The 20,979-nt window shown below is 43.5% G+C and overlaps 1 protein-coding gene across 1 annotated transcript in view; it reads right to left on the bottom strand.

Moving 5' to 3' along the window:
• Window positions 1-8,358: 8,358 nt before the first annotated feature.
• The window catches only part of RTEL1 (regulator of telomere elongation helicase 1), a 52,776-nt gene continuing 40,155 nt past the window's right edge, over window positions 8,359-20,979 (bottom strand). Inside the window, 7 exon segments of the mRNA XM_019472998.1 lie at window positions 8,359-8,548; window positions 13,630-13,733; window positions 14,261-14,446; window positions 15,039-15,215; window positions 16,850-17,092; window positions 18,946-19,062; window positions 19,559-19,696. Coding sequence (XP_019328543.1) covers window positions 8,474-8,548; window positions 13,630-13,733; window positions 14,261-14,446; window positions 15,039-15,215; window positions 16,850-17,092; window positions 18,946-19,062; window positions 19,559-19,696 — 1,040 coding nt within the window. The 3' untranslated portion in view covers window positions 8,359-8,473.

Genomic DNA, 20,979 nt, shown 5'->3' on the forward strand with positions numbered 1-20,979 from the left:
CCCCTCACCCCCTCCCGGGCTCCCGGCTCGGCGGGCACCGGCTCCGCTTTCCCGTCCCTCCCCGCAGCCCGGCGCTCGCCGTCGTCTAAACGCTGCTTTCCGCTCCCGTTTCTGGTTTTGCCTATCAGGAGCGGAGCTCTCGGGGCAGCGGGGCAGGGAGGCAGGTGGGATTTCAACAGCTGCAAGTTTTACAGCGGTACGGAGAGGAATTTTTTTTTTTTTTTTTTGGCAGGGGAAAGGCAGGGAAATTCCCCTGCCAACGCTCTGTTCCCTGGCTGTAAATGCTAACTAACTTCCCAGTAACAGCCTCTGTCTCTCGCTGTTGGGGGCACACTTTGTCCCCAAACACAGCACGGATGTGCCAGTTCTGGCCGTGGCTGTGAGCAGTGAAACCGGCACCGCTCCAGCCGACAACACGAGCAACCTCCCCGCTCTGCCCCGGCGTGAGACCCCGTCCTGCCTCCCGCACACCGCGAGGGCACTAAGCCTGCTAAAACAGCCCAGATTTTTAGTGGTTAGGCAATACATTCTTGAAGCCGGCTCAGGGCTTCAACTTTCTCCTTTCAGGAGCACTGAGGATGATACTACAACTCCAGCCGCAACGCTAAACCACTTAGAGTTACCTTTTGTGGCGTAACAACGTCCAGCAGCCGAGGAGGTCGGCATTTAAATACCTTACAGGTGACACTTTGCTGTAAGTCTTGGACTCCAAAGATTTCAGTGGAAACTGAGCTCAGCCTTACAGGTACAGCGCCTAGCGGAGCCACGCGGGAGTGCGTTTACCGGTGCCTGCGCACTCTGCACGGCCCCTGCTCAAACACATCAGACTCGTGTACTTTGTCCTTCTGCCCCGTCTCACCAGATTCCCTCTGAAGGCAAGAAAATCCAAGGGCACCTCTGCAAAGTGTTCTACGTGCTGGGAAGGCACACGCTGGAGAGCTCGCTGTCCCTCCAACTCCAGCTGCACCTGCTCTGGTCCCCCCGCACCGCAAGCACAGGGGGAAGGAGGAAAAGCACAGGATTTACCTGCTCTTTGGTGTAAAAGCAGGAGAGCTCCTTACCGAGCCCCTGAAGAGCACAGCGTACTCTAGCTGAAAACCTGCCTTTTCCTTTCCTCCCAGACACCATCCCTCCTGTCAGGAACAGTGCCACGAGGAAGAGGAGAAGGGGAAAGCTGCAACCGATTCCAAATAGCTAGCTGAGAAAAAAAGTTTAGCTTTTTTCTTGTTTTTAAACTCTCCAGTCAATGGAAGAGAAGAAAAAACCCACCTACATACAAATCACATCCTTATGCACAGAGCACTCAGCTGGAAAATCTGGTGGGTTTTGTACTACACCCCTGTTCATGTCACGGTTTGCCACCTGCATCTGTGAAAAGGGCAAGAGCGTGTGCTGTGATCTGCGCGCTGGGCCACCGCCGCCGCCCGCCACACAAACCCCACCGCTTCCTGGGTCACAAACTCCTCGGGGCCTCTCCTACCGGCACAGCCCGCGGCTCCCGGGACCCCCGGCCACCCCCTTTGCCTCAGGCAGGGCTCTGCCGTCCCTGGCTTGGCATGTTGAACAGCAGGAGGGAAAAAAAAAAACCAAACTAGTTGCTAGGTTTTATACCGACCACTAGTTGGTAGGTTTTATACCGGTAGAGCACCGCCCCCCGTTCCATCTCTCAAGATAAAACAGGGATAACAACCGTCAGCCGGCAAAGCCTTGCTTGCTCAGAACAAAAGCATGTCAGAGACCACTGAGCAGTCAGGAGCATCAAACACCAAATACCGAATCGCGGGAAAAATTTAGTTTGGAAAATTTTGTACTCTGTTTTGCGTTGGGAGGCCCAACACCACGCTGCGTGGCATGCCTTACCCGTTTTAGAGTTGTTACACATCAGACCGAGCCGTGGGTCTGAACCGCAGCCCTATATCGCGGTGTCTTTCTCCTCTGCATGAACTGGGCTCCTTCTGTCCTCATCTCCCAGCACTCCGTGTTCCCAAATACTCTCTTCGCACTTGTTCCCTCCACGTATAGTCACCTCTATTACGTTAATATTACCCCACGCATACGGCCCGGGCACGAACACCCTGTTTGTACCCAGACACCGTCTAGAAGGTGCCCTGAAGAGTCACGTGTGCTGTACCTAGAGCAGGTGCATGGGCGCTTGCGGCTGGGGAAGGGGGAACGGGGAGCTCGTCCCTAACAGCCTCCCCTCGTCCTCCAGCAACCCCCGAGGAGGCGGCAGCATCTCGTTCTCAAAGAGACTCTCTGAACAGGCATTCGTGAACGGTCAAACCGGATCACGCACTCAAAAAGCAAATGCAAAGTCTCTGGAAATATAAAGGAGCCGTAGTGAGGAGGTGGGAGGACGTGGAGGTTTTTCTCCTCAGGAGCCAGCAGCCAAGTCTCTGTCTCATGACAGAGAATTATCAATTGAGCATTGGCCTTCTGCAACCCCAGAATGAGCCTCTCGCCTCCAGCTGTCAGTCGCTGGGGCTGCGGATGGTGAATCTCTTGGACCTTATTCTTAACGCTGTTAAAGACCAAACCTACAAGAGCTAAACACACGATTTACAAACAAAGAAAACGAAACCCAGTTTTCTGCTACACAGAAGGAGAAGTAAACCCCGATGGTCAGAAGGAATCCAAAGCTCCTTCCAGTAAGATCAGTTTCTACCCATCACGGTTAAAGAAAAAGCTCTGACTCTAGCTGGAATCAAAGGGGCTCAATGTTTTGGTCCGAGAGTAAGTGGAGGGCACGGCCTGGGCCGCGTTTATTTGCGCTCTACACAGAACAGGCGATGGGCTGATTTTCACAGGCCACTCTAAAACGGATTTTAATTCTACTGCTGGTTTATCTCAGTCACTTGTAGCTCCCCAAAATAATCCTGATGATTTGTAACATAATCCCTGAGCCAAGGACTACCGGGGCTTTGCTTTGTCATTATGCATCATCTCAGTAATTAAATGTACCAATTAATCTCCCAGCGCTCCCCTGGGACTTCCTCTGGGGCTGAGGCACGTCCTCTTGAGGATATTTCTTTTGGGTGAAACTCGCCGCTAGTTTGAATCAAGCACGAAGCCCCGCACTGCAGCTTACCCGGCTGGAGATTTTAAGCGAGACCTCTTTTGTCCGCGGCTCTCACCCCATCCGAGGACAGCCTGGCATTTCAGAGCAGCCTTAGGGCAACAGCCGCGCGTTTCCTTTTCTGGGAGGCAGAAAGTTGATCTCTGTTTTCCTACCGTAGATTTCACATGGTTCTTTAGCCTGTTACCAGCCCCCTTGCTGACACATCCAGACTTTTCCAAGAAGCTGCAACAGAAATCAGGTCATCTAGCCTTTTGCAAACTTGTGAGTCGGTTGAAGTGATGAACAGTCATACTGCGACGTTTGTGGAAGGATTACTCAAAAGTAATCCGAACGGCTTCATTTCTTCCCTGTCTCCCTCGGTATTCTGCTTCGATTGAAGGAAAACCACCAGACCACATTAACACCCGTCCCCGTGCTGCCTGCTAGGAACACCTGCTTACACCTGTTAATGGACGGGGGAACCCACAAGATGGACGAAGCGATCGCAGGTGGGAGGTCCTGGATGGCACCTCACGGCCGTCCCTGCGTCCTGCTCACGGTAACGGCTGGGATGGGCGCAAGACGCCAGGAGACTCCAAGTAGGCAGCTCCTCACCGCACCGCAATGTGGTATCATCGGTTACGTTTGTTCTGAATTTAACAATGACAAAAGTTTGTCAGATTAATATTTAGAGGGTGAAATACCGGGTCAACGGGACAGAAAGGGCTTCCCCAGGCAACCTCTACCTTTTAGGGAGGTAAGAGTCTGGTAGAACGACGACCTTCGATTAATCTTTTTCTGTCTGTTCTTTCACTTGCCCAACGAACCTCCCAGAATGGGTTTATGGGGTCACTGCCTGATCGCTGGAAAGCAACAACTCGACTCGCTACTGACTCTCTGACCTACGGAGGTAGCTTAGAAAAGGACTTCAGCATCATATTCTCATGGGTCTGATTTCACTTCCCCACACAGGGCATCATTTCACACTTCTGAGAGCTTCAGGGTGTCCAGCAGCACTGCTTTTCGAAGCTACTCTCGCAAAATCAGGTGTCTCACTAATATTCAGAGAAAAATCTGAAAAGCAAAGAAATTCCTCGCTCTCTGTCAGTAGCCACTTCTCCAAGCAAAGACACAGTTTCTCTCTTTCCTGATAAAACAGTTGCTTTGGGGTTTTTTGGTCTCTTTCCCGAGTCCTTTCAGCTTTATTTGGGAAAGACAGCAGGAAAAGCTTTTTTCAGTGACACACCACTAAAATTGGAGACAATATTCCAGGTATAGTCACAGCACCGCAAGGCAGGGGCAATAAGAGGAGATTAGTATCTACTTACTTCATTATCTGTAACTCACGTGTCATTTGCTTCCCAAAAATCAGCAAGGAGTATCCATGATAGGTTTCCTTCTCCCTGAGCACTCAGTAGTTTGGGTCAGTTCCTCTAACCACTTACAGCAACGTCGATTTTTCTGAAACAATTCTTGTTTTCACTTTTTGGTCTTCATAAATAATGTACTGTCTCTGTCTCTCCTTCTTGTCAATTCAGCTCGTTTCAAGACGACAAGAGATCGCTGTCTGCAGCCCGTCCTGACAGCTGGTTCCTGGAGACCCTCTTCTTCAAGGTTTCCTTGGAAGCAGCTTTATTGCTGGGGCAGGGATGGGAGGAAGCAGCACTCTGAACACATTTAGGAGGACCATACTGACATCACGGAAGAGTCAGTGACACACAAGCCTCAACATTTCTCTGGAAGATGGGGAGTGGAAACGCGCGAGCGCAGTCCTTTGTGAGAAGCGATTCTCGAGCAACCTGCCACGGGGACCGTGCGGGCGACGCCGTGCTCAGCTGCCGGGCAGAGGCGGGCAATGGGAAGGGCCAGAGGTCTGATCACAGGTCAGGTAACATCGCTGCCGGGCATCTGCCATAAACCAGGGAAGGATGCCCTGGAAGCCCCAGCATAAACACTCTCCGAACAGGTAACGGGGTTGCTATTTAGTGACGCAAAGTGATCTGCAAGGGTAGAGACCTCGAGACCTACCCTCAAGTTCAGAATTGTGTTCTCCCACAAGAGGAGTTCCTGTGGGTTTACAGTAAGACCCGGGGAAGGACAATACCACATTGAGCCTATTTGCTCATCGCTGGTCAGGGTTGCAGCAGCCTGCCTTCTTTGTTTGTTTGTTTTTTAATTGATGGGCATAACTTTTCAGCAAACCTCTCCGAGACAGGTCAGGAATGACAGAATAGTTAAATTCTGGTCGTTATTAAAACTAAGTGACGAGCAGATAAGCCGCAGAGAAGGACAACCTCCTTCAGGCTGGATGCTCTCCCATCACCAGCACACGTCAGCATCCATCTCTCCTGCCCGAGAGACGATGTCAGCAGGGAACCAGACTTCCAGACCCACTGCAGTGCAATCCCCGCTACACCAGAAAAGCGGCAACCAAAACCAGACCGATTCCAAACCAATTCCATCTGCAAACAGCAGATTCACTGATGGGGACACTGAAGCGTCGCAGAGCTTGTCAGGGTGGGTTCAGCGAGTGAAGGCACGTAACGAGACGATCTAACCGCTGAAGAGTAAAAGGAGGAACGTGTGAATCTCTTGAAGGCACGGAGATATTTTTAACATAGTTCCTCTGCCCCGTCTCACTAACAATGGAGCGTTCCCAAGTAGGAACAGTCTCTAGAGCTAAAACAACTCCAGTGGCAAGGAAAAAGCACAGCTAGAAAACTATTCTAGTTGGGGGGGGGAAGTGTAATAATGTTTGTCCCAGCAAATCACACATACCTCTTAAGTATTTTGTTTAGTCTCGCTGGCCCTTACAGCATTTTTGCAGTCTATAGCGGATAATTTCCATCAGGCAAACCTAAACAAAGCCATCATTTCACTCGCGCTCTGAAGATGTTCAAAGCTCATGTCCCATGCTGTGGTTTCCCTCTTGTGGCACAAGCAGTAAGCTGCAGTTCTCCTCCGGGAGAGATCTTCACAGAGTAGACAAGGCACTGAAATATCTTACCACTAAACAACATTTTACTGTTCATTGCTCCCAGCCTTCACTCAGCTCTTAGACTTCCCCTTCCACTGCTCGCCCAGGCCGAGAACGCACCGAGAATTCAAAACGAGCATCCGAAAGAAGCCGCAGGGACCTGCTCGGAAGCAGCTGCGAGCCTCGTCCCACAGGAGAATTCAGATGGCCTCAAAGCTGCTGCCGGCTGCAAGACGTCAGCATTGGCCTGATCTGCTTTCCCCCGAGAGCAGCTTTTTTTTTTTTTCTTTTTTAAACTTCTGCAATGCAACAGTTATCGCTATACTCGTTAAAAAGGCGAAAGAGAACGAATGATGATAGAGAACACGGGGCGCAACTTGGGAAGGTGCAGCCTCAACAAAACCCCCTTGACCAACAAATAAAATCAAGTCCATTTCAGGTAGGGAGTTGCTTTGTTTTTGGGAAACAAAGCTGTCTTCCATGTTTCTGGCACTATTTCAGTCCAGCAAAATGTAGCTTTTCCATCAAACACAATGCAGTCACCAGGCTACAAAACTCGGAGTCCTTTTGAAGGACAAGAGTTTAACACTACTGCCTTCTGGACACCACCGCTCCAGATCATTTTCTGTCCGTTTTTACAACACATACATACATACATTTTTCTGTGATTTTTCCCATTTACATTTCGGCTATCTAGGGCTTTCTCTGCATTATTTATTCTTGTTTCCAGAATCTAAACCACTACCAGTAGTGCACTGAATAGATATGTGAATAGATAGAAGGTAAAATTCATTCACAGATTTAAACGTCAGAATATATGCTAGCCCAAAATTACCTTCCTCCTGTCTAAATCTTCGTTATTTCTAATTATTAGTTAATGAAGTACGGAAAATTCCTGTTTCACTGCCATTTAAGAACACCACTTTTCTTGTTCTTCAGAGAGTCTGACCGCAGTGAACCCCGACTTGACTACACGCACGTTACTCAACATTTTAACGCAGGAGAGGCACGGTACCACACACACTACGGGGCTGTTTCTAGGTAAAGTGGGTTCCAATCTGAAAAAAGAAATTTCTCAGTGAGGACCAATGTCCCAGCAACTACGAGATTTGAATTGGCAGAGGTTTTGAATTCTATAACCGGGGGAAATAAGAACCTTCTAACAAAAATTTCAAATGCAGCTCACCTTTCAATTTTGAGTTATCAATTATTAACATAAAACTTCCCGAAATTCCATCGGTATGAAATCCACCTACAGGATGAGGAAAAAAAACACTCCTAAAATTATTTAAGAATATATTCATCCAGAAAATTCTGAAAACATATACTGGATGAAGTGCCTCTGTCATCACAGGAACCCCAAAACTAATTAGCAAGTGAGAATACAATCCTTTGCTCATTTTTGTCAAACAAGAATACTCAAGAGTCAAAAATCCCACAGTATAAACCTCTCCGCTTACTCCTACCAGGGCCAGTGGGACTCAATACCCAATGCTTTCATAGCTGGTAATTATTATTTTTTTTAAAATCAAACAAAACCCAATTAAGACAAAAACCAGTTTTATTTATAGCTTAATTTACAGGAGCTACTGAAGATTTAAAATTGATACAATTTTTCAGGTTAACCACTTATATCCACTACTCACAGAGAGTGGAAGTACTAAGGAATTTTTTTTTAACCCATTTAACTTGATTTATTTTAAAGTTTTAAATCAGTTAGTTCCTTTTTCTTCTTGGAAAGTAAACTTCGAATAACACAGGCAGAATGGAAATATCAGTACTGAGCAGAAAATAAAGCCTCCTTAGAAGCATGTTTCCAAAAATCCCAGTACCATGGAAGGAATCAGGCTTCAGGGTGCACAGCAGATCCAAGAGAGTGTTTCTGTTCACTATCCAACCACTGGAATTTGTTTTTAAAGAAAATCATCCTTTCAGTATCTTCTGCTATTGGAGACAGCAGCTGCTGCCAAACACCAAACAGTGAATGTGAATCACTTCTTCCAGGAACGCCAGTGAGGTACGGATGGGTAGTCTGGCCTCCTTATTTAGCCAGCTCAGTTCCACTGCAGTACTATTGCTGGGGTTTTTCCAGAATCCGAAGGGGCCATGAATGACAGCCACCTCCAGGATATAAAATTTCGGCCTAAGAGTGGCCACAGTAGAATTTACAGGCTAATACAAATAGGGAATTAACTTTTGTAGTTCCAACAGAGGACAATATTCTGCTTTGTCTCCCGCCAGTGGTGAAGGAGAGAGACCTTTCAGACTTGATCACCTTTGCAGGAAGAAATGCTACCTGTCGGTGCACAGCACGTAATCCAGAGCGAAGGATCAAAGATATTCAAATGAACCTCATCCTGCTTCCGTTCAGGTTGAGAGCCAGAGTGCAGCGCTTGCTTTCTGCTGATACCAGATACTTGCCCTTTCTGTCGGTGAGATTATGACCAGAAGAAAACTTGGATTAATCGCTGCTTCTTCACATCACTGCGGCACTCTGGGCACTTCTTCCTCATCTATATAAATAAGTGAACAAAATACATAGATAATATTTAAATTTCTCTATCAAGTTTGTTATTGTCCAGTATGAACTAGAAGCCGCGCTAGTCATTTGATAGTCCCCAAGATACCGTACCTACTATTTTTAAAGGCAGTGTTACCGTGCAGTCAGTTATTTAACTGCTAGTAATAAAAGGAGGAAAAAGAAAGCCTCCCAGTGAAGTAGCAACAAACTTTACAGCAGTTGTCTCAGATGAATTACAGCTATGACATATCTGGAAGACTAAAATACAGGAACAAGGAAATAGAGAGCCTGCAAGAGCTGTTGTGAAGTATAGTTGTACTTGTTATTAGTAAAATCCCGTAAGATGGCTGATGAGTTCCCTGAACTCCTGCTTCCTCTTGCACAGATGAGAAGGAAGTGATCTCCTGGGCGTACCAGCACATCGGTGATACATGTGGTCATGACCAAGACTTTTGTAGGGGAACCACATACATTTATTTCTTCATACCACCACACACCTTTCTCGGTTAACAGCAGAAGACTGGGTACATGAGGCAACCGTTTCTCCACCCAGGTTTCAGTTTGCTTCTTCGCTAATCTTAAATTTTAAAGTCTGGTCTTTAGCCATTTGACCTGCAGATGAGCCTCAACTGTTCTTTTTATATCTTGCAAATTACTAGTAAAACTAAAACGCTCTGCTTATTTCAAAAAGTGTGGTAGTGAAAGATTTTTGAAAAAAAATAATCTTTGTGGGAAAATTGCCAGCTCAGTAGGCTAAAATGATGGCTACCTACATCAGTGGCACTGTGCAGGCTTCGGCTTCCCTACAGTATGGAAGTTAATCGTTGTAACAAAAGATGTAGACTGCAAAGTAGGTTCGGGCACTAGTATTTCGAGTCTAGAAACATTAATTGAAATACCCTAAATGGAGGGGGAGAGGAAAACTCACTTTACTTCCCAGTAGACAGTGATTTATCAAAGAGCTCTGAAAATTTTAAGTGTAATATATAATTGTGAAATCTTATATTATTTGCCCATATTACAGATAGCCCAAATGAGAATAACTCAGTCTCTCTGGAATACCTGCAAAAAGAGCATGAATAAACAATGCGTTTAACCATTGAAAAGCAGCAGTAGACCTCTGCACAGAAAACTAAAACCAAAAGCAGCGTATATCGGCACAGTCTCTGCAAGGCTTCCCCTAACGCATTGAAAATCGCCCAACATGCACCGGCACTAATCCCTCCGGCTGCAGGGAGTTCTGTCTGCTCCTCCAAAAGCTTCCAAAACATTCCAAAATTATTCACCGCCTCTCCCCACCACTATTTCAGTAAAATAACAAATTGGAAAAGACATCACAATTTGCAAAAACCAAGTCATTGCATTTTGAATGACAGGCCGTTAGTCACTTCCTCACAGGACAATATGCACCAAAATGCTTTTGAGCTGAAGAAACAGAGTGAGTAACTTGTTAGCAAAGAAAAAAAAAAGATGAGTTTTCAAATCCAGCCCAGTCAGTGGTGACAAAGCCCGACGCCATCTGATGAGAGTTCAGAGCTCGGACACAACCAACGTGGTTGCTCACTTCCTGCTGGTAAGGGGACCTCTATCAGAAAGAGCCCCGGCCATGAATGGAGTCTGTTGTCTGTACAACAAACCGACGCACGGGTAGGAATGCGGATGGAAGTGTTAGGAGATGGTTCCTCTGGGATTGGTTTCAGAGAAACATGAAATAATCTTCTTCCTGTTTGCGATGCTCTGCTCTCAACCAAGCTATTCTTCCTTCTCATCCGCATGACTACCGGAGAACAGTTTTGCCTCATCACTGGGAGAAGCGTCTCTCTCCATCAGTCCTCACGTAATATCCCAAACTACGTCATTTGACTTTTCATTAATCAAGCTACGCTTGAATTGTATCATAAGCAAGCTAACATTACTGTGTACCAAGAACCATTCATCACTAGAAAGGTGTGCCATAAGTGAGATAAGAAAAGGTGACGAGACCATGTAGTTTCACGTTCTCCATAACAAAGACTATAGAATGCCAGTCATGCTGAGCCTCGAGGGGTGCTTGAACAGTAGCGCAAAGGTTTCAGCTGGAGAGAAGATGCTTCTTACATCCCCCACACCCAATAGTTTGTTGTTCAGAGCAAGAAAAAAAAAATATTCTTAGAAAGAAGGACTTTGATGTATGTTGTCTATGGAGGAGGCAAATGGATCACACTGTTGGTGTACGTAGAAAGACTCCAAAGGTGCACTGACAAAGGACAGGATATCCATGACATGTTTTCTTGAGAGTATTTGTTTGTCCTTTTTAAACAAGTGGGGCATTAAACTGAACTAGCAAGAAACAGGATCAAAAAACAAAAAAAAAAAAGACATGGTTCTTCACAGAGCGTTTGGCTAAGCTGTGGGAGTGCTTGCCACGGGACATGGATGACAAGTTCATTTGTGTTCAAAGGGAATTGGACGATGTGAAGGAAACACATCAGAGGTTTCTTAATACACAGAAGCAACCTTTGGCTCAGGGAGCTCTTGTGCTGCAAATAGCTTTGGGGCGGAGAGATTACCTGCAAGAATCATCACTCATGCCTACCGTGTTCTTTTATCCTTTCCTAGCCATGCTTTTTTAGCCACTGTCAGAGACCGAATGCTGGGTTGTATGGACCTTTATGTCATGGACTCGGTATGTCTGCTATTACGTTCTGATTATTTGCTTAAAGCTCTATCTGCCTTTCCTGATCTTTACAAATTCTACGACTGTATTTGCCTCACAGGGCTGTGGTATGCTATCACAAGGCAAAGCTCTGATTCACCTTGCTAATAAAAACACAGATATTTTACTTCCCATGCTGTCCCCCGGTACAGCGTGGGAGGTACAATGTTGGATGAAGTTTCACTGTAACTAGCAAGATTGTTCAGGTAAGTGGCAAATATGGAAGTCGTTAATAACAAGTGACCCATGGGGAATGACTCATTTCCTCAAACATGGCTTTGTATTCGATATCTGAATAGAACAGAAAGAATACTTACAGTTGGAATGGACCTACAATGACCTACACCACCCAACTGCCTGACCACTTCAGAGTGAACAAAAGTTAAAGCATATTATTAAGGGCATTGGGGCATCAACCACCTCTCTAGGAAGGCTGTTTCAGTGTTTGACCACCCTCTCGGTAAAGAAATGTTTCCTAATATTTACTGTGAACTGCTCCCATGCGTCCTGCCACTGGATCCCAGGGAGAAGAGATCAGCACCTCCCTCTCCACGTCCCCTCCTCAGGAAGCTGTCGAGAGGGATGAGGTCGCCCCTCAGCCTCCTTTCTCCAAACTAGACAAACCCAAAGTCCTCAGCTGCCCTCAGAGGACGTGCCTTCCAGCCCTTCCACCAGCTTTGTTGCCCTCCTCTGGATGCATTCAAGTACCTGAATCTGAAATAATCTAATCCCCAGTCCAAGAGATGTGCAATCAGAAAAAGGAGTGATTAAAAAAATTGAGGCTGAGCAAATTGTGATTTATCTATGAGCTATGAAAATACATATTAACTTGGGGATTAAGGAGAAAACCAGACCGCAGAATTACCAATTTCAAGACAAAAACCACAGAACAGGGCAGTGCAATTGCTCAATATGCAACAGTTCTAATTTTGTGGATTCTTAAGCTGACAAAACAACAATTATTAGTTACATCTTACTGGCAAAAGGAGAGTTTTTCCCCAGACATTTATAAGAGAAAAATGTATGGTCTGAAATAACATCACCTCCCTGTGGGATAGTAACTGTTTGCTTAACCAAAAAGAAACCTCTCCAGGGAGCTCATTCTGTTCCTTAATCAGCTCAAGTCTCAAGCAGCAGAGGTTATGAAAACACGCTAGCAAAATTCTTGTCATGGCTTTCCTAGAATCTTTTCTGAAGTGGAGTATGCCAACTGTCAGATGTTCATCCCCATTATACTTTGGCACAGAAGGAACAAATGAGCATTCAGTGGTAATGCCGATTGAAGGCAACTGGTTTGACTGCCCAATCTGCAGCAAACATGAGATGCCTTCCTTTGGCTTTCTTGTACTTTCTTACATATGCTCCTTATAATCGAATACTTTCGGATTTTAACATTTTTAAAGAAATATGGCACAGCAGACTGAGGATGAGATTTAGTTGAACAGCTATTCTGAATTCCCTCTAGGAGATTTATGTCTGAGAACATCAGTCTGGACATTATTCTATATTCTTCTTGGACCAAGTCTGTTTTGGTCGTTATATTTTATCTGGATGTTAGTATACTGTTTATTTTCTACAATTAGCTGACAATTCACAGTGTCTTCTTCCTGAGAAAAAGACCTTCCTCTGGAACTTGGAATGACTGATTATTTTGTACTTGCTTATAGATTCACAAGTTGAAGAAATTTCTTTTCCTTCTGTACTGTTTTCAGGTAGGTTCCTGAGCTCCACTGATGAGCAGCCTTCTTCATCACCGATGAATGTTTAGAAACCACTCAACTCTTGTATTAGACTTCCATGCCCAGGGTCACAGATTATTAATACCTGGCTGCTGAATCAAATGTTGGGTAAGATGCTACCAAACACATGTGCTGTGGGATCAGTTACATCCTCTTACCTAAAGAATTTCAACCACCAATTTACTCAGCCAGGAAAACCAAAGGATAACACAGGAGATATTTGAGCGTGAATTTGCCTTATCTCATGATAGGGCTTTAGAGTAGGTTTTTAGATGGGGAAAATCATGAAACTAAGCAAGAAAAAAAAAAGTAGAGGTTCAGATGTAGAAAGAAATTTTTTTTTTCCCAAGTTGACTCCACAGCTTGCTGCCTGCATAGCTCTAGTCGGGAAAACATTTGGAGGAAGCTCAGAAGGAGCTGCAAAGGTGTAAAAAAGACAGCATAAGGCAGAGGTCTGCCTCCAATCAAGTTGCAGAACATGGAAAGTAATGAAAGAAGTGATAAATCTTCCATCAGGGTTTAGGTGTTCTCTCTGTAAACAGAGGAATTCTGTTTCCAGGGCTGTCCACGCGGTTCTCCTGAAAAGCACAAAATTCACCAGCAGTTTCAGGAAAAACTGAAACCAGTAAACAAGATAACCTTTAAGAACTGCTCCCAGCATGTTTTGCAGCAAGTGAAGTCACATAAAGGACATTTAAAAGGCACATCATCCTCAGATTTGCAGTTAGAGCACTGGAATCTTCCTAGAACAGAGGGAGAAGGGCAGGGAGAGAGGGGGAGAGAGAAAGAGAAGGAGGAAATGACTAAACTCCAGTAATCACCTGTGAAATTCTCATGCATACACGTTTCCAGTGCAGTCCAGAAAACAATGACCATGAGCTTTATGAACTACCTTAATAGTGCAATACCTGGCCCTGTTACATTATTTCTTTCACATGACCTCAACTCAGTCTCTCGGTGCTTCAGATCCCCATTTAGAAACTGAGGTTACATCCTTGCTTTACAAGGAAGTTGTCGAGAAAAATCTGCAAGTTCTCAAGAAACTATTACATCATTGTGATAGAGACAAGGAATTACTTTGTGAGAACATATGCAAGTGGCAGAAAGTACAAATTTTACTTAGCAAACCGCACTAAACATTATTGCACCTGAGCAAGTATGGGCATGAACCAGTTATCATTTAATTGATAACCAGCATAATTGTCATTTCTGTAACTTATCTTTTTTCCTGATATTAGAGAATTGCATCCAAAATCTCACCTATACTTACCACACTCTGGCTCCATCTCTAGGGGGAAGATAGGCACAGCTCCAGAGCCTGTGGGTGCTCTCACGTTACTGGTTTCTTTTGATACTTTGGTCACTGGAAATTCAAGTTTGCTTTTCTGATTAAAGCAGAAGGAGGAAATCTTTGTCTGAATTTTCTCTGGCGCCTCATCCTTAGAAGTGGCTGCATCTGGTTATATATAAAACAAACAAACAAACAAACAAACAACAAACCAAATAAACCAGCATACAAAACAGTATAATGCAGAACACAATACACAGACGCTGCAAGACACGGTTAGTAGTACGTTCAGTAAGTTCTCATTGTATAAGATGACCAAAACAATTTGAATAACTATTTTTTTATGCCGTACTGCTTGGTAACAGAAGTTTCTGATACTAACACACATTATTACTGAAAGGGACCCTTTGCATTGAAATAGCTCTGTGGCAAATTCTTCCTAGACACAGTGGATCTTGATCCACTCCTGCCCGCGCCCCACTTAGGTGCAAAGAATTTCCCTTCACCCCTAACCTGCTTAACAGTTTAAAGAAGATGGCACTACAATTTTTTTCTTGTTTCCTTGCACTTCCCCACCTCACGTTGCCTTCTATCTTACACCTTTTTTTTTAACTCACTTTGGATGTGGCCAATTGCTTTGATCTTCTTTGACGTACCTAGTGCAGGGAGGCCCCAGCCCACAGCTAAGGCTGTTGGACACTACCCATCATAATAAATAATAAATAAGATTCTAAACTTCAGACCAATGTTCATTCCCAACCTTGTACGTGGCTGTTTTCTCCTTTAGTGCACCAGCTCTCCAAACTCAGAGGGCTCCCTTCCCCTTGCACCTGCTCTTGCAATTGCTTCTCTCCCTCGCCACAGACCATTCCAGTCAAATCTTTACACATCTCTTTGAACTGCTCTTTGTGATGAGGGCGCACAAACATGTAAAACCCTGTCCAAAAGAAAACACAGTCAAATGCATAGGAAAATAAATGCCTGACCATGGAAGACTCCTTGCTTTGGAGGGGAGAAATTCTTTGGAAGCTGAAGAGTATCAGCCATATTCCTCAGAGTATCTTCAGGTTGGTGGAACACTTGATGCTTTTGTTGATTTTATAATTATGGGGGTTTCCTTGCCTGAAGACAGATAAGTATTTAGTATTGAAAATAATCTCAACTTACCTCAAAATTCTCCCGTTCTCTACAGCTAAGCATAAATACCTGATCCAGCCCTTCACCTGACACCTGATCTAGGGAAATCAGGTACATACACAATATCTGAAAAAGACTTTCTCAAAAAGGAAATCTCTTGTTACTGTTTGATTGACAAGGATTCACAACACACATACAGAAATTCTAAGAAGTCCCAATTATGACTTACTGCCAAGCACAGACAATTCTACCACAAAGTCCTCTGGGGTCAAAACATTTGCTCAGTAAAGATACTGACTCTGTGAGAAGGAATGCTCAGGGGGAGGTTACGAGTCACAGTGCCACACAGTTCATTTCCCTCCCACTCTTCACTGTGCCAAGACTAATCTGACTAGTTAACGCATTAGAAAAAAAAATCAGTTTCTAAAAATTGGAGACTACGACATCTATTCAAGGTCAATGGAATACTTATTGTTATTTCCTAAAGACAACAAACAAAACTACATCAGCATTTCCCAGCATAAACCGCACACATAATTTCCCGCAAAGTTCACACCGGAGACACGGGAGAAGGTGGAACTGAGGTTTTACATAGCACAAGACAAGATGTCTCCATCAAGGCAATCAAGACCAGCACATAATCCCTTTTCTTAATCTTTTTTTTCTTTTTTCTTTTTTTTTTTTTTTTTTTAAACTAAAGCCCAATTTCAAATTTTGAAAGCTTGTAGCTTCCTAAAATCCTTTCATCATTAAACCCATGAAAGGAAAAATCCCCAAACCAAACCACTTCTTGAGAAAATAAACATCAGCTTGAAATTTCTAGAAGATTATGATGAATGATAAGGATACTAAATTATGGCACAGTTCCATAACTATTCCCAGGTAAAGGTCTGTAGAAGAATAGTGAATCAAAAGTGTGACTGCTTATGCCAAAACCTGGAAGCGATCTAAGAGCTTAGCACCAGTACAGCAATCAACAGTCATGGGAACAAAATTGAGTCACTGCGATAGTCAGCACTGTCTTTTCTAAAGAGCAATCACTTGTAGTAATTGAGGAGGAAAAAAAGGCAATGATTATTTGACTGAAGTTAGCTTGACTGAAGGTTAGGACTGGAATTACTGAGGCCTTATCGAATGTTTTTAATGGACAATTTCTAACTGAACAAACAGAGATAACATTTCATAACCTTGACATTTTTTGCTCTCTGACTGACATTCATTTAACACATCTTTCCCGCTGCTCCATTTCGCTGGTTTGCTAAACCAAAAGATGGGAGAGGTGAAGTTTACCAATGCTAAAAGTTTTTCCTAGAAGTGGAGAATTTGCAAACTAATGACCAGTGAAAGGTTATTGCTCACACGAGATCACAGCACCTACACGTCTTCTTTTCAACTAAATAAAAGTGATTTAAAAAAAAAAACAAAACCCCTTACTTTGTAGGAGATGAAAGTCTTCTGGCCTCTCAGTGGTGAGGGCTGCTATCACTGATATCATAGCATCATAGTTATCTGTCTTCTTGTAAGCTAACAATGCTTCATAGAAACGGCTGTAAGTGCTTTTGTTCAAAGCCCTTTTCACGTCGTTGAGATAAGTAGCCCTGAGGACCTGGTGGTGATCTCTCCTAGAGCTTGAAGCTTTTTCAGTGTCTTTCCTTGGAGCTCGACTGGTGTTCTGCCCTGAGAGACAAAGAACACACGTGAGCAGGGCTTGGAGACGAACAGAGGCACACAGGTCACTCCTCTGTATCGACTTCTCTTCGTTCAGAAGGGGGTTCCTGGACTACTTCAAAGCGGTAAAGCCAACGCTGCCTGCACAGCCACACACCTCCCTCTGGCAGGGCCTTGGGCAGAGCCAAGGCCTGCTCCTGGAAACGGCAACCGAGCAAGTTAATTCTAGGGATCGCTTTTAGCATCTTCTGGAGTTTTTTGATCTTTTAAATGGAGAAATGTGTCAGATGGTCACTAGGGAATGAGAAAAAGGTGACACAGAAGACACTGTGCACGGAGGTCAGCCATAAATCAGGTTTTGTTCTACACTGAAGGAGTAGCGGCATTTTAAACAGATGGCTTAACCAACTGTGCTGGCCTGACACATGAGCAAGTAAACTGTTGAGAGCAATTTTAAAGAATAGATTTCTCACCCCTTATTAATAAAAGGAGAAGAGGCATGTGTGTGTTTCCCAACAGGAAAAACATAGTGCCAAAAAAGCATATCTAACCTGAAAAAACACACAAGATAGCACAAGAGCAATGTAGGAGTACAACAGAAGGTAGGAGCAGCTATGAACATCCTGCTAAACTCCAAGTGGACTTCTGTTCAAAATGTCGGTCTTTGATTTCTGATACGTTTTAGAGGAAAAAGTTCTGGTTTGCATATTACAGGCATGCAAATATGGATGAAGCTTATGATAATAAACTGATTTAAATAACCAGCCACATCTTTTGGTATTTAGATCTTTATTCTCCACTAAAGAACTTTTAAAGAAGTTAAAGAAGATAATGAAGTTTTAAAAGATGGGCTTAGTTCAATTTCCTGAAAGGGGCAAAACACGGGTGTGAGCTTTATAATCAGTATCTTTTATTGCCTATCATACAGCTTTCTGACACTTTCACAGGAGCATACTCTACTTAAGGAGTGAGCAACAGAAACAATACATGCATTTATCACTATTATTTTCTCAGTTACTTTTAGTGGAAACAAGTTCCTGTGAAAATCAATCTCACGGACCTCAGGACAAAATAATCACCAAAGACTGTTTTGTTCAAATGTTTTTAAAATACAAAACGTAACAGGAAAACAAATCAAAGGAACAACATGGCTTCATACATGAAAAGCTTTTAAAGCCTTCCAGGAAACATCGGCTTTAAAAAAAAAAAGGATTAGCTATTCTTTACCCTCTAAAGAAAGACTTCTAAGCTGTCCAACTATCCTACTCATTTCCTTGTGAGAAATACAAAAAATTCCCAGCTGTTCTCAGGAAGATCTGTAATCAAATAATAACTGAGCCTTTGACTTCAAAGATAAATACTGGACAGTATGAGATTAGAGGGATGCATACAGAGATTACGTGCAATTTTGAGAACACATTTGCTAGTCTCCGTTTCTGCAGAAAAAAACCAGACTGCCCACATGAGTGTGCACAGTACCAATAACAAAACAGGAACTGTTTTCTTCTTCATACCTGGATTCACACTGACCTCATCTAAAATTACATTCCTTAAATGGCTCTCTTTCATGAACCCTGGACAAACAGGAAGCCCAGCAGTTTTGTGCTCAACTCACCCTTCCCCTCACTGACGTATGTTAGGTCAGTCTCCAGCACAAACTTCTGGCTTTAGTTGTTGTAGTTTTGTACAATCCTTGTTGAAAATTCTGAATTACCATCACTCCTACCTACAGATAGCAAGCCACTGTGCTAGGTGAACACAAAACACATTGGTTCCCACCAGGAGAATCTACAGTCAGAGACGAAATGAAACATAACATGTATTACCTTGGGACTGTGTTTTTATTGTTAAATAAAGTGTACCTGCACTATTCAGTCCTGTTGTCAAGTGGAATCCTCCCCGGTTCAAGTGGAGTCCAGGGTTTAGCTGACTGCACGAGTCCTTTGCGAATGCTGTTTTCTGCTGACTCTCTTTTTCTTCTGTTAAATCAAACCAGTCCATTAACAGTGAACTTAGGGAAGCACGAACATAGAATGGTGCATTTTAAAGTACGCCATTCTATGCTGAAAATACCTGAAGATGTAGATGTATTTCTGTGATAAAAGGGGATGAGCTAACACCCTGCTTTTTTTAGGACTTTATTGGTGGCACTATGTGGGTAGCAAAGACGACAGAGGAATACACACAAAGTTTTTAAATCCAGACTAGATTCAAGATTTAAACAGATCTGTAAAATCCCCTTTTGAAATAAAATGGCATCATTACTAACTATGCAATAACTAATGCTCAGGCACCTGCGTGTGCTTATGGAAAGGCAGGCAAGAGGATCGTGCAGAGCAGACACTTGGCTCGATATGGATTAAACTAAATTGCTTTCCACCCTTGCATTTCTACACATTAGATGTGTCTTGCTCCACCACTGGACAATGTCCAAACAATGCAACTGCCTGCCCGGTGCTGAAACAAGCTTCTCACCTATTTTCTTGGCCAGTATCTCTCTCTCTTCCCGCAGGAGGCTGTGCTCAGGTTTGTAGCCACAGCCCACTCCAGTCAGATTGCAACATGCTTCATCAAACTGTTTTTTATGTTGAGGTCGAACAAACTGGTAAAATTCTTTCATTAGAGAGAGGGAAGGGTGGGCGGGTGGGTGGGAAACAAACAAAAAAACCAAAAAAAACAACAACAAAAAAAGAAAAAATCAGTCCACGACAGGTAATTAATGCCACAGAAACCTACAATGGCAGGACTTCTAGGTTAGGCAATATGAAGATAAAAAGTGCTGCTAAATAACTTACAATGTAAATGCCATTATCTAATATGTATACAATAAGCACACTTATAAGTTACACAAAGGTCAGCTACCATGCAAACTTCCAGTAATATTACCACCAATAGGTAATAACTGTAATTTTTTCACTGTAAATATGAAGTAGCTTACCTCTTGGTGAAAACAGGTACTTGCAGCAAAAGGTCATCAGCTACCTCATAAACCGTGGGGTCAAATTATCTGCCAGGCTGACACTTTAAATAACTGATATACTGTTAATTTTACACCTCATGTTACTTACCATAAAATGCTTGCCAACCAAAAGCCTAAACGTCAAATGAACTTTATGTTTCGGGTGCCTGTCACTTTTGAAAACTAGAATCAGGCCTTAATTTGGCAATCAAATATTTTCTTATTTATATAGCAAGATCAGCAAATTGGGAAACAGACTGTGGCTACTATTAGTACCAAGTGCTCACACTGAGCTTCCCATTCCTTAACCTTAAAATTAACCTTAAACAATTTACAAGATGAGTAACTATGCTTTTTTATTTTAGTACATGAAAGAAGTCACAGAAAAATCTGCCCATTTGCTCACAAGTTGAGAGGGAAAGGAAAATTCACAGAGAAAACACTGTTAAACTAAAAGAAATGTTGGTGGGAGTCCAGTTCCTGTCAATGCAGTTGTTAAAAGTCAAGAAAATACCAGCTAAACCAGTAAACTAACCACGCTTGCCCAGATCACTTGCTTTATACTCACCATTATTTAAATAGAAAGTTTCTCTAGATATTCTGTCTATTTGTTTACTGCTTTAACACTGAACCCTTATGAATGCACCTATCCAACTCGCACAACGACACTCTTGATCTTACCTCCTAAATCACAGGGAATAAGCTATACTACTTTTAGGCCAAGTTTAAAATAACACAAGCTTCCATGGAATGTGACTTTTTTTCCAGGCCTGTCAAGATGCAAACTAACGTATGATAATTAGATTGGGAACATTTTCTGTGTGATTGTCCTGGTTTCGGCAGGGATAGAGTTAATTTCCTTTCTAGTAGCTGGTACAGTGTTTTGGATTTAGGATGAGAACAAAGTTGATAACGCACCGATGTTTTAGTTGTTGCT

The sequence above is a fragment of the Aptenodytes forsteri genome, unplaced genomic scaffold (assembly GCF_000699145.1).
Source record: "Aptenodytes forsteri isolate BGI_AS27 unplaced genomic scaffold, ASM69914v1 Scaffold422, whole genome shotgun sequence".
Lineage (NCBI taxonomy): Eukaryota > Metazoa > Chordata > Aves > Sphenisciformes > Spheniscidae > Aptenodytes > Aptenodytes forsteri.